A 12,855-nucleotide genomic window follows, 5' to 3' on the forward strand; every position below is an offset into this window, starting at 1 on the left:
AATTTGAGTGTAAAGACTTTGAGGAAAGATTTTACTTTTGTGTATATTCCAAAAGACAAAACAGATGCTGCTTTCTAAAATGAAAGCTCACGATCAGTCTCAAGATGGGTGGTTTTAAAATAAGAGTCTCCTAAATGCTGTCTGATCACTATTTTCTCGGCATTTTGGAAATGGCAGGAGGAGGGAAACCTGTAAAAGTCATAAAGACAAATGTTGCCTTTTATTGGACATTGGCACTGATTAGTTTTACAGTTCATTTAAAATTATACAAAAATATTTACTAATCTTCTTAGAGATATTCTGATCAATTTAATTTTTTTCTGTTTTTGTTGGGTGCATCAACAGACAAATGTTGTGCTGTGTCTCAGTGAAACAAGGTAAGGTTTGGGGTTTTAAATTTTGTTTTGTATTTTTAAGCAACCAAGAATTTAAAAAAACCTCTAATGAAGAATTAAGTAATCACAAATGTTCTTTTAAACATTTAAAAAGACTTCAGCATGTGCTGTGTGATCCCTGTGGTTGTGTCAGGACAGAAGTCATGAAACTGCACAAGTCCATGTAGGTTGGATCCCTTGAAGGATCTTTATTAACCGATGGTTTTAAATTGTCCTTGGAGAAGGTGGAAGATGATGATAACATGATCATCTTCTGCTGAGATCTTTTTCCTCCTTGATTCCTTAGTGAACACCCCTCCCAAATCTTTAAGCTCCAGCTCTGCTCAGTGTCCTGTTCTCCAGAATGAAGGTGCGTGTGACTGGGGTTAATTAGGCTATGTGGGGCTTTGGGTAAGTGCTGAAATATAGAAGTACAGAGTTAACATCTATCACTTCACAGTACAACTGGATCAACAGAGAAATCGTGGTGTTTATCTTCTGGAGGCTTAGCAGTAGTGCTTGTGCAGCAGTGCGTGACTGTGTGAAAGCAGTGAGGACTGGTTTAATTGGAATTTTTGAGCTAAATTCCCTCCTCAAAACAAACAAAACAAAACCAAACCGGAGTTTCCCCTACAGCCTCCCAGAGCATGAATTGGGAGCCAGCTGTATTGTATTTAGTAAAAACACAGTCACCTTGTTCAGGGTGCACAACATCTGCAGGACCTGCTCTTGCTTTGCAGAACTCAGATGCTTGTCACCATCTTTACTTTTAGTGCAGTAGTAGGAGGAAGGAATTTTTTTCCTTTTAGAAAAATCAGCAGCGATGCCAAGTTTCCACAGAGTAATGCTTTACAACACTGCTGTTGTTAAGCTCTTGCCTTGTAGCCCATCAGCAACAACACTTTCCCATTTTTCCTTTAGATAGAGGGCTACAAGTGCTGCTTTACAATAAATACCATTTTTACACTGACCCTGCTGAGAGGGAGAAGCCATTCCTGCACCGAGGTCCTCCTGAGGACACAGGTGATGATGAGAGTGTCAGACTTGCCACAGCTTGTTCTAATTACTGTTGGAGGGAGCTGATTTGGGCAATGCATTTCCCAGCTGGAAGATGATAAATATCTTGAATTTATCTTGCATATTTACAAGGCTCAAAGTTCCTGAATTGTCTTTAACAGTTGATTCAGTTATTTTTTAATCTGTCTGTAGAACAGGAAAAACTCTAATACTGAACAGTTTTGGAAATACTAGGACAGTAGATCCTAGGTAAGAATAATACTTAGTTGTTGAAAATGCTAAATATTAGTTTTAATTAAAAAAAAAAAAATTAAAAAGCTGCCACATGATTTTGGCAGAGCAGGAAAAATCCTTCTTTTATTCCTTGCTGCAAACGGAATGCTAGCTTCATGTGATACGAAGGCATTTTAAATAACATGGTGGGACATACTTGCAGAGTCTGGTTTGATCTGATTTCTCTACATCTGCATCCTTGAGCTTGTGTGTGCTGGTGTTTGTACCTCCAGACACATTTCCTGTGCAAGTGACTCACATCCATTTCTCACACCCCTCGGGCAGGGTCCTCACGCGCTTGGCTCAGCCTCTGGAAGCACAGGCTCCTGGAGCCAGGCCAGCATCCTCCTGCACTGCTCTGGGAGCAGCTGAACTGTGCCACTGCTCCCATCACTGGGACATGGGCACGAAGGAATTGCAGCAATTGAAGGGCATCTGAGCTGCAGCCACTCTGCTGCTGGTGTGGTGATGGGTTTTGCCATGCTTGAGGTTTTAAACACGGTTTGAGGCATTGAAAGTTGTTGTGGATTGTAACAGAAACTCTGTGAGACAAAAAACTTCCTTGGGGATGTCAAGCCTTTAGTTAAAAGAAAAAGACATCATGTCTGCACAATGTTATGTGCTGGAATTGTTACAGATACAGTTGAGTAAACTTTTTTTTTCTCTATGGATTTCCTTGGTCTTTCTACCTCTTTTTCTCTTGCAGACTCTTCCTCTAGATAGCACTGGTCCCCTCGCCCTGTCTCTTCTCTGACTGTAGGAGTTATCTTCCCTTAACTTTTGTTCTATGAAAAAGCTGACTTGTATCATTGCTCACTTGCTTATCTTTTATTACATGTTACTTAGAGATACCTATTATCTTTGGATTATAGTCTCTAATTTTCCCCATCTGTTACTCTTTAACTCCTTAATTGTGTTACTTAATTCAGTAAAACATTGTAGGATAGAGTTTATATGTAACATGTTGTACAAATTAAAACTAATTCTAATGAGACAAATTGCAGTGACCGGATTGTGTTAAGTATGTGACCTTTAGTGGGGTAGCTCAGTCTGGTTTTAGTCCAGTTGTATGGAAAAGTTAGATTGAAGAATAGTCACTAAACATTGAAATGCACAAAACCTCAGGAACATTTTATTTCATTTAATTTTGATCAGTGCTTTGGACTGAAATGTTTTAAACCCAGAAATCCTAATTTGTAAAAGAATGTAAACAAGCTACCAGCAGGGATGAACTAATTCTCATTTCTCTCAGCTGCACATTCTGTAGCCAGAGCAAAGCTGGTGGGCATTGTGCTAATTTCTTGACACTGATGTGGCAGCTGGCACTTTCTTAAAATCAGGAGTCACACCTTTCATTAGTTTTATTTTGCAAAGCAGGTGAACATTAACTTTCCAGTATTACTGTGGCAAGAAGAGGGGATAGGAAACAATCTTATTTTGCTCTCTCAAGTCCCCTATCCAGTCAAAGGAACCAGTGTTGGTCTTATGGTTTTGTATCAGCTGCTACAGAGAGCTGTGTGTGAACCCCCCTGACTTATTCCAGGAAGCAATTGAACTGTGGATAAGCTGAAAGGCTCCTGAAGAAAGGAATCAGGTTTGTTAGGCTGCATTTTTCCTTCATTTTGGCTAAACCATTGTTTCCACGTGTTAATGGTTAACTCTGTGAGTTTGCAGTTTTATTATGGAATCAGCATACAATAACATACTGGGCAAAATACATGTTTGGCTGTGAAGAATTTCCTCTGGGTGACTCGTTCTTTAAGTCTTTGTATTAAACTCTTTAGACATTAAAGGCAAGCCGAGTTCTTTATTGGATAACACTGCATGGTGATCTCTCATGCCCATTTGAGTGGGAGAAATAATTAAAGATTAGTGTTCAACCATGTTAAATACTTCTTAACCAAGCTGTTATTCAGGCAGTTGTGTAAAAACAATCTTTTTAAATTTGAAAATCCGTGTGTTAAAAAAGGTCTGGAAAATAACTGGTAAATCCTCAAAGGGTGGGGTTTTTTTTGTTTGTATTTGAAAAGGGAGAAATCCTAAGCATAATGCCATCACTGCTGATTTTTTGGTTTTCATATAATATATGTTATTTTCAGTACCTTTGTAACTTTGCAAGTTGTATTTAACCAGTTGGTCTAATGTTTTAGATCTGTAGTTTAAATGAAGATTCATTCTATGGATGCTCGTAGGGTCTGTGTTCCAATTAAGTGATTTATGTTCTCTTACTGGCAAAATAATAAAAGAAAAAGTCTTAATGTATTCTATTGCTCTGTTAGATAGCTGAATTTCCACTTAGGATGCAATAGGCAGCGTTAAAGCAGAAAGCCAAAACCAGCACTACGGCAAAGACTGCAGAGGCACTTAGGAAACGTCAGCACTTTTGGATGGGGTTTTTTCCCTTTCCAATCCTTTTATCAGTAAGGCACTTGCAATTCACATTTGAAGATCAGGAAAACAATATTAGACTTGCAGAGGGAGTTCATCTGTGTCCAAAGCATTTTAGCTAAATTAAAATAAAAACTAAGAAAGGTATTGGCTTGTGCCAGCTCTTGCTGGAGTCTGGGTTGGACTGACAGCAGTGTGCCGTGCTGTGAGGGCATGTGAGCCACAGCTGCTGGGTTCTGTCAGCTCCTGCCTCTCTCCCCTGTGCAAAGTGGCATTCCGAGTTCTTTAACACCTCTGTGGCTCCCCCAGCTCAGAAATGAGGATGCTGTTTCCTTTGGGGGTTGTTTGCTGTGGAAGCTGTTGGTTGAGCATTGTGCTGTTCTGCTCAAGGTCCTCTGTGATCTGCTGCCTGTCCAGGCTGTTCCCATCAGACAGGACCTGTGGGAAGGAGCCAGGGCTCACTGCACTGCACGGAGCTGGGGCCGGCTGCAGGGTGGATGTGCTCTGTGCACTGCTGCAAGGCTGTGTGCCAGGTGAAACTGCACAGGACTTGCCTGTATTTATCAAAACAGGAAGGATAATTTAATCTAGAAACGTTTGCTTAGCTCAACACGTCTGTTTGATCAGGATGCAGATGAGCGTGTTTTGGTTGTGTTGGGTGCTTTCTCCACAGAGGAACTCTTGCAAAGAGGGTACTGCGCATTCTAGTTTGTCCTCAGGTCTAGTGATTTCAGTTCTCTAACAATGCCTCTCAGGGTGAGGACTTTTGGAAGTCTATTATTCCCTAAGTCTGGAATTTTTCAGATTTCCTATTAAGGATACATCATGCACCCAGGCATTGGATTTGCCTTCCATTACAGAAATAGGTAGCTTGAAACTTCTGTCTAAGAAATAGGAAATCTATTGGTAATCATCACCTTTTTTTTCGGATTTGGTGTTTATTTTTTCTTGAATACTGCAGTATTTTTCTGTGTGCTTTTAAGGGTTTTGTTTTCGCCTCACATTAATTTATCTGGTTTTCTCCAGTTACTATTAATAACTAATGTTTATTTTACATACTATTGCTGTAAGCTTCCCGTTATGTCTGCAATGAGAAGTAGGGAATAAAAAGCTGGAACTTCAAGATAAACTGAGTAGACAAGTTTCTTGTTACAGACTTCTGCTCCCTCAGAGCAAATTTTGTGAAGTGCACAGGCCGAGCCTGGTTGAGGTTTGCTTGCTTATAAAAGATGCTTAAAAAAAGTTTGGCACAATGTCAGGGAGAAGAGAGAAACGCTCTTCCTGACCATCTCAAAACAGGATGATTATAATTGTGAGAAGGCAGTTAGAGGAAAAGAAATGTTGGTCAATTTTCTTCCATGCTGTGTCACTAATGCCATGCAGGCTGTCAGTTCTTCAGCCCACTAGAGAGATTTATGGAATCAGTCCATGATCCAGGAGATGGAAAGAGGCAGTATTGTTAGCTAGAGGAGAGTGCCTAATAGAGAATAAAAATAATGCACTTTACAAGAAGATTTTCATAGAAAACAGATGAACTTCCTACTGTCTCCTGGTTTTGCCTGGCTGCAGGTTAAGAGTTGAGCATAAAGACAAAGCAGAGATCAAATATATAAATTAGCCCTTGTTATGAAATATCACTTGAAAACGAGATTTACTTTTACACATGATTTGAAATACACAATAAAATGCCAGACAAATGCAACTTGAGATGGTGGATTTAGTGTGGTTTTATTCGACCACACAATTCTACTTTTTCAAGCCCTTTTTGTTCTGCTTTGCATGTGTCTTCCTTAATTTTTGCCTTGCTAAGCCATTTTGTCACACTTTTACCATAGCTCTGCTGTGCCTCACTGTCACACTGAAGTGACAGCTTAAGACTTCCTCCTTCTGGGTCTGAAATACCCTTTACTTTCTCTCTCCTCTGTCTGGGTTGCCTGATCATTTGTCTGGGTTGAAGGTCTGTCTTTAAAGAACTAATATTTTGTTGCTGGCAAAATAAAGGGGAGGTGAAGGAGGGGTCAGAGTGTGGATCAGTGTTAAACAAATTGTGAAGGTCACAAAGAATTTTAATCTGACTTGAAAAAGAGACTTGTATCCAGCAGCACATTTTTGTTTGTGATCGTCTGAATGGACAATTGTGGCTACTTTGAGAATTTGGTGTAGACTGCATGACTGGTATAAATTGAATTAGTCTCATGACAAGGACATAGTCCCCTTTTTTCCTTATCTGCCTGATGGAAAGCAGAAGAAAGCCCAGCGTGACACGTCTTGACCCGCAATGTCAATGTGGGCTTTTGTGACAGGCTCTGATTTCTGGCCTCTCATTTGATAAAACCAATTTGGTGGAGGCCAGAAAGGAGCTTGCTGAACACTAAATGTACTTACAGAAAAGGGTGTCTGGGGGTGAGTACAGAAGGCTGCCAGTCCCTCCTAATCATCGTTAGAGAGCCAGAGTTTCGTTCTGAAAACGGGGCAGAGCCTTGGGGACACGGTCACCCCAAATGATGCCCTGTGCAGTTCTCTGCAGGATCTCCTTTATTTGTCCTTTTAGCATCACTGTGCTTTCCCTTTCCTCCATTTGCTTATTTCTTGCATTTTTCTTTCCCACTCATCTGCCTTCCTTTCTTCTTCTTCCATTACTCTCTTGCCTCACCCTTTGTCCCCTAAACCAGACCGAAACCTCTCTTCCTTCTCTGTGCTGACAGGGCACCAGCAGGAAAATCAGGGTGAATGCTGCTTTTCCTTAGCACGAAAAACATGCTAGCTTTCTGGTTTCATGTCCATTTCCCTCCCATTCCTGATGCCTTCCTTCCTGCCTCCACTGCACTGGTAGAGGGCTGTGAACCTGGAACTATTTATAGTTCAGCGAGGGGAAAAGCACCTGAATGCAGGCTGGGTAACAGGAAAATGTACGCTGCACTCACAATGCAGATCAAACCATTTTTGAATGTGCTTTAAGTACTAGAAAGACTTTTTGAATTGCTGTTGGTTTAGGTTTTTTGTTGTTTGTTTTTAAACAAGGATAAAGATTCAGTTTTTTTTCCATTAATACACAATGCAGTGGGATCTTAATGCAGTAGATTAAGATTTTTTCAATGTAAATTTTAAAAGTTCTCAGGAGAATGATTGTCATGTTTTTCCTGAATATTAATTTCAAATAAGAAGCTGTAATCTGAGCAGGGGTAGCCAAGTATTTTTGCAGTCAGAAAACAAACAGAAGCATGCTGAGAAAATTATTTACACTACAGGATTGCAATTCCAAGGCATACGATTTGGCTGCAGGTACTCTGACAGAGAATCATGGCATTGTGCCAGTGTCATGATCACATTTGAGTGATGTTTTCTTGAAGTTCTGTCATTTGTATCAGGAATTCTGGTGGTTTTGGTTGGAGAGTCATTTCAGCTCATTCCACAGACCTCTAGAGGAGAGAAACAAAATTGAAAACACCGTGTGGTGTAACAAATCCAGAAGCATCAACTTTTCCAAGCACGTGGCTGTTCCATTAGCTCATGCAGATTTGAGAAATGTGTTCTCTTTGTTAACACAATGTATTTTTTTTTTTCTGTTCTCTTATTCAGAGACCTGAGTGAAAACCAGATAAAAGGAATCCCTAGAAAGGCCTTTCGAGGAATCATTGATGTGAAGAACTTGTAAGTGACAACTTCATTAATATTTGTGGTGAAAACCTTTCTCCTCACGTTCCATCTGGCTGTTCCTATCAGTTTGAGTGCCTTGTGTTCAGCTCTGTGCAACACCAAAGGGCCCTGCAGGGTTTTGTCAGAGGCCTCACAGGTTACTTTGGTCCCCATGCCTGTGAACACACCTGGGGAGGTTTTGAGCTGAGGACAAAAACATACCCAAAGGCTTCACCCCTTCCTGCAGTACTGTCCTGGGGCAAGATGTGCATAGGAAAAACTCAGGTAGGGTCTGGGGGTGAAACTGAAATGTTTCGCTTAGTTTCAGGTTTCTGTCCCATCACTTATGTGGAAAGTAAATATGACAAAATGTGGCACCCAGACATGGTGGGTGAGCACAAATACCAGAAAATGAAACAAACCCAAGTGTGAGCAGTTAACTGTGCAGGCTTTGACAGCTTGTATTTAAAATTAAAATAATTTGTAAAAGTCTTTAAAGAGAGAAAATTTTTGTGCTAATGCAGCCAGTCTGTCCTAGCCTTTTTCTGTAAGGTAGTCTGAAATACGAGTAAAGACTTTGAGCTCTGTATTTCCAGAGCTGTTGGAGGCTCTTACCTGTTATATAACAGAAACCCATTTTGGTGCACACCCGCACACTAACGCACTGTTGGCTTTGTTGGAGCCAGCACAAGGTGAACTGAACAAGGAAATACCAGCCACTGCCTTGGCAGGGTCGGGATTTCCTGGGACAACCTGCAGCCACTCTCAGGAGCTTTTCAGAGCCAGTAGAGTTGGCACTGTGTTACCACACCAGTAGCTGACAACTGAGACCCACTGTGTTAAATGTTGGAAACACAGCGTAAATGGTGTGGATTTTTTAAAATTTAGGAGAAGAAACAGCTAAAGGAGATCTGAAAAGAAGCCCTTTTCAACAAACAGTCTTGAAACATACCTGTGCTCTGTTATGAGATCTTGCCCCAATGAAATGCTCTCAGGCACATGATGTGATTCCTGAGGCATCCTGTGAAGGGCCAGGAGTTGGACTTGATGATCCTGATGGGTCCCTTCCCTTTTGTCATGAGTTATCATGAGTTTTACTTGCATTGTGTGATCTATAGGAACAATAGATGGTATTTTGTTTCAGAAAATGTAACTTTCCCAGCTGTAATTCACTGTTAGTTGTTTCACTTCATTTCAAATAACAAAGTTTGCATTCAGAGTTTAGTTCACCTCTGACAAGCTGTCACAACAAACACAGGTGTTTTGATTTATGCACCCACTCTTAGCGCAGAAGGATCCAGGCTTTCTCCTTTCCATGAACTGATATCAAGGCATGACTGGCTGGAGTGTTTACAGGAACTGTATAAATGTTGGGATTTCAAGCTTTAACAAAAAATTGTGTCTGTCAAGTTAGGCAGTATCTATTGTTTTGCTGTAAAAGACACAGTGTCAGAAGTACTTCCCTGTGCTGCAGTTTCTGTCCTTTGTGAGCACTGAAGTTATCACAGAGTCATGAAATAATTCTGGTTTGCAGTGGTCATCCAGCCCAGCCTCTGGCTCAGCAGGAGCACAAAGCTTGGTACTCTAACAGATTGCTGTTGTGAGCCATGAGTACAGATTGTTTAGATAAATAGCAGGAGAAGCAGACTTTTTACTCATATCTAGACATTCTTTCTTGATAAGGAATGTATGAATCCTGTGCCCAGGTGGTCCATGAGAGCAGGTGGCTGTTGCTTCCAGACACAGATGAGTGACCTGTGACTTGCTGAGACAAACATGGCACAATCTTGAGCCAACTTGCTGCTGGAAATACATTTAAATTTCTCCAGCAATAACTGTAAGGGTGTGATGCAAGCTGAACCAAGTTAATACTTAAAGCTCTTTAAGCTTTAAGCAGGAAGCTTGAATATGCTGATCCCATTCTCAGCCTACATTTGGCAGCCAAGTCTCTCCCTTCTGAGCCTCAGCAGGGACCATGCCAGCGAGCAGGGGTGTTCAGGTGCCTGAGCAGGAGAATGAGCCTCTGCCTCGGGGTGCCATCGAGCTGTGCCAGCACCTGCCTGGTGACTGTGACACGAAGGTGCTGATGGCAGAGCAGCAGGGGTGCCTGTTTCTATGGTTATCACTTTGCAGATTTATTGTACTGTCTCAGTGTTCTTCCACCTTATAAAGTGTGTTTGTGAGGGATTTTGTTGATTTTAAGGCACAAGAAATAAAGCTACATGTTGTCCCATACTCCCCAGCTCTTTCCAATTTATATTTAAAATTTCTTTAGGGAAAGGCTGACATGGAATGATCTCTGTTTTCATGGCTTGACCTTTAACATGGCCTCACATTCTTCTAGGTCCTTCCCAAAGTGTCCTGATGTCATGACAAAAATAATAACTCTGGAGATATTGTAATAGGGACACAGCACATGCTAGACCAGATGAAAGTCTCCAGATTAATGCTGTCTTTAACAGCAGCTTGGAAAGCTTCCCTCAGGACAAAATGCAGAGTTGATGCAATGGACTAAGCCAGGGCATGAATTCCTTCTGGATACCAGCTCTGAAACACGCAGCCTGAGGGCTCGATATAAATTACAGTGGTTGCCATTTGGAAACCCTGTGAGAATTACCCTGTCTCAGCATGGCCATAGCAGTAATGGACACAGAGTCACAGGTTGTGTCCAGCTGGAGCAGACTGATGTAAAAAAATCTGCTTCCTGAATTTAAGGGCAAAGGTGCTGCTGCATCTGGGAAGCAGAGAGAGTCTTTGGTGATGTTCTCCAAGCACCAGGGCCGCAGAGCTGGCTGGATACAGGAAAAAAATTAAAAAAAAAAAAAATTGTTAAAATGATGGGGGAAGAAAGCCTTACAAAAAGCAGTGTTTCAAGATATTTTTCAACCTGTCTTACTTTTTAAATGGTAAAAGCTTTCTATCTTTTATCATTCTCTTAGAAGAACAGTGAGCCCAGGAATATGGGCTTGGATTAGGGCTGTGCTAAAGAAGAGTTTTAAATGTCAGGGAGGCCAGTGTTTTTGCACAAGACAAAGCCAAAGCAGAAACTGGAGGTTTGCAAACTCCTAAGTGGGCGAAATTTAGTTGTGTGAATTATTTTCATATGAAGTGTTTTCTGCTGTTTGAGTACAAAAAAGTCAAAGGATCTGCACACAAAGAATAAATTAGTGAGTCTATTTCTAACTGAAACGTAGAAATAATTATACAGCTTTTAGAAAGTTTCATGAGCACATAATGTCCATTATCAGTAGTGAATTTATTTGGGAATTTGGGAAAAACTGGCACTTTGAACATATTGTAGAGTAGATGCATAAACTCTGCTCAGCGACCCTTAAGAGCTGAACAAGAGAGGGCAAGAGAGGGCCAGCCTGCAGAGCACACCTGTATTCAATTTCTGTTACTTATTACTTGGAGAACAGGAAATGTTTCTTGCAGGAATCTAGCCCCAAGTAAGCACATTTGTTTCAAGAATTAAAGTATATGGGTTGGGGTCTCATTGAGCTTTGGGCTAACTCAGCGCTGTCAGCCATGGCCTTCAATCATAAATATATATAGAGCTGCTTCTTGCATTTCTGCACGTTTCCCCTGCTTGTATCACATCTCAGCATTCAGGGGAGTGTTTCTCTGGTGAGGCATTCCTGCAGTTGCTGTTGAATTAGCCTGCCCAGCCCACCTCACTGAGGGCAGCCAGGATCCCGGAACAGGGATATGCAGATCTTGATGTTAGGAAGAAATTCCTCCCTGTGAGGGTGGGGAGGCCCTGGCACAGGGTGCCCAGAGAAGCTGTGGCTGCCCCATCCCTGGAAGTGTTCCAGGCCAGATTGAACAGGGCTTGGAGCACCCTGGTCTTGTAGAAGGTGTCCCTGCCTGTGGCAGGAGGTGCAACAAGATGATCTTTGGGGTCCTTTCCAACCCAAACCATTCTATGAGTCTACGAACGTCTCCCAGCCAAGGAAAGGAGAATATCAGACCATGTGCAGTGTGGATGGAGGGCAGAATGACAGAGCAGCAGGGCAGAGGGGGAGCCAAGCAGCCACCCTGAGTAAACACCACTCAGAGCTAGAGCTACATGGAATGACACAGGCACAGCTTTTTTTGTCAGGAGCTGCTGCAGTTTCTTGTTCTTGATTCACTGGAACTCAGTTCCATCCATATTCAGCTCCTGCCTTTTATTTCTCATAGGCTTTAGCTGTAAGATTCTGTAGCACTGGGAAAAGAAGAAGTTAACATGTTCATGTGTCTTGATAACACAGGCTCATTGCATTTCTGTCTGAATTCTTCTCAGCCTCACCTGAGATAATAGCTCCTATCACTAGGCCTGCAAGCAGCTTTCCCTGCATTGTGGGGCCACTTAGCAATTGTGAGTAATATCCTCCTTGATAGGCCTAAAGGTTCTTGTGGTAGAAGAAATGAAGCATTCAGATTTATTTTTTTTTAAAAGTATAGAAATACACCAGCACATATGTAGCATTTAACACTTCTGCTATTCAGTACACATTTATTTTCCTAGTGGTTAAATTACCTCTGCAGTGGGGAAAATCAGAGCTCCGTGAGTACTGTAAAATATTGTGGTACCTATTAGTTTCAGTTCCTTATTTGTTAAATGGCTTTTCCTGGAAGATTCTGTTTCTTTTTCTGCATGCATCTACTATCAGTATCAATCCATGTGACTTTTACAAAAATTAAACATCTCGATTGCACATTCAGGTTTTGGAAAAAGCTGAACTAGCTCTTTACATTGAGAGGTATTTTGCATTCACCTACACAAAATATAAAAATGTTCCTATGTAATTTTTTTTTTAACCGTCACAGCCATCTCTGCAGAGTATATTTGTAGCTTCTGCCATTCAGCCATAGGAATAATTAAACATATCTGTCAAGTTAAACTAATGAATAAACCCAAGGAAATAGTGGTTGATTTGTGTGTAGCCATTTCACTAGAAGAAAGCAAGTGATTGTGAGTTATTTGCCATACATAAATATGCAGTAGATCTTAATGAAATGGTACACTACAGAACGTAACTCCTTTAGTCTGGGTTCTCCAGGGAAGCTATTATCCAGAGCCCTCTGAAATTCTTGGCTCTAGTTTCTTGACATTTGTGTACAGGATTCAGTGTTACTCTTGCAGTTTGCAGTAAAATAAAACAAAAGGAGGAAGATAAACAGT

The 12,855-nt window shown here is 41.2% G+C and overlaps 1 protein-coding gene across 3 annotated transcripts in view; it reads left to right on the forward strand.

The window, feature by feature from the left end:
• The window catches only part of SLIT3 (slit guidance ligand 3), a 468,570-nt gene that overhangs the window by 230,167 nt on the left and 225,548 nt on the right, over positions 1 to 12,855 (forward strand). For all 3 annotated transcript variants that reach the window (XM_039559586.1, XM_010406223.4, XM_010406222.4), the window contains one exon: positions 7,632 to 7,703. In XM_039559586.1, the coding sequence (XP_039415520.1) occupies positions 7,632 to 7,703 (72 nt within the window). The remainder of the gene's footprint in view (positions 1 to 7,631; positions 7,704 to 12,855) is intronic.

This window comes from Corvus cornix, chromosome 13 (assembly GCF_000738735.6).
Source record: "Corvus cornix cornix isolate S_Up_H32 chromosome 13, ASM73873v5, whole genome shotgun sequence".
NCBI lineage: Eukaryota > Metazoa > Chordata > Aves > Passeriformes > Corvidae > Corvus > Corvus cornix.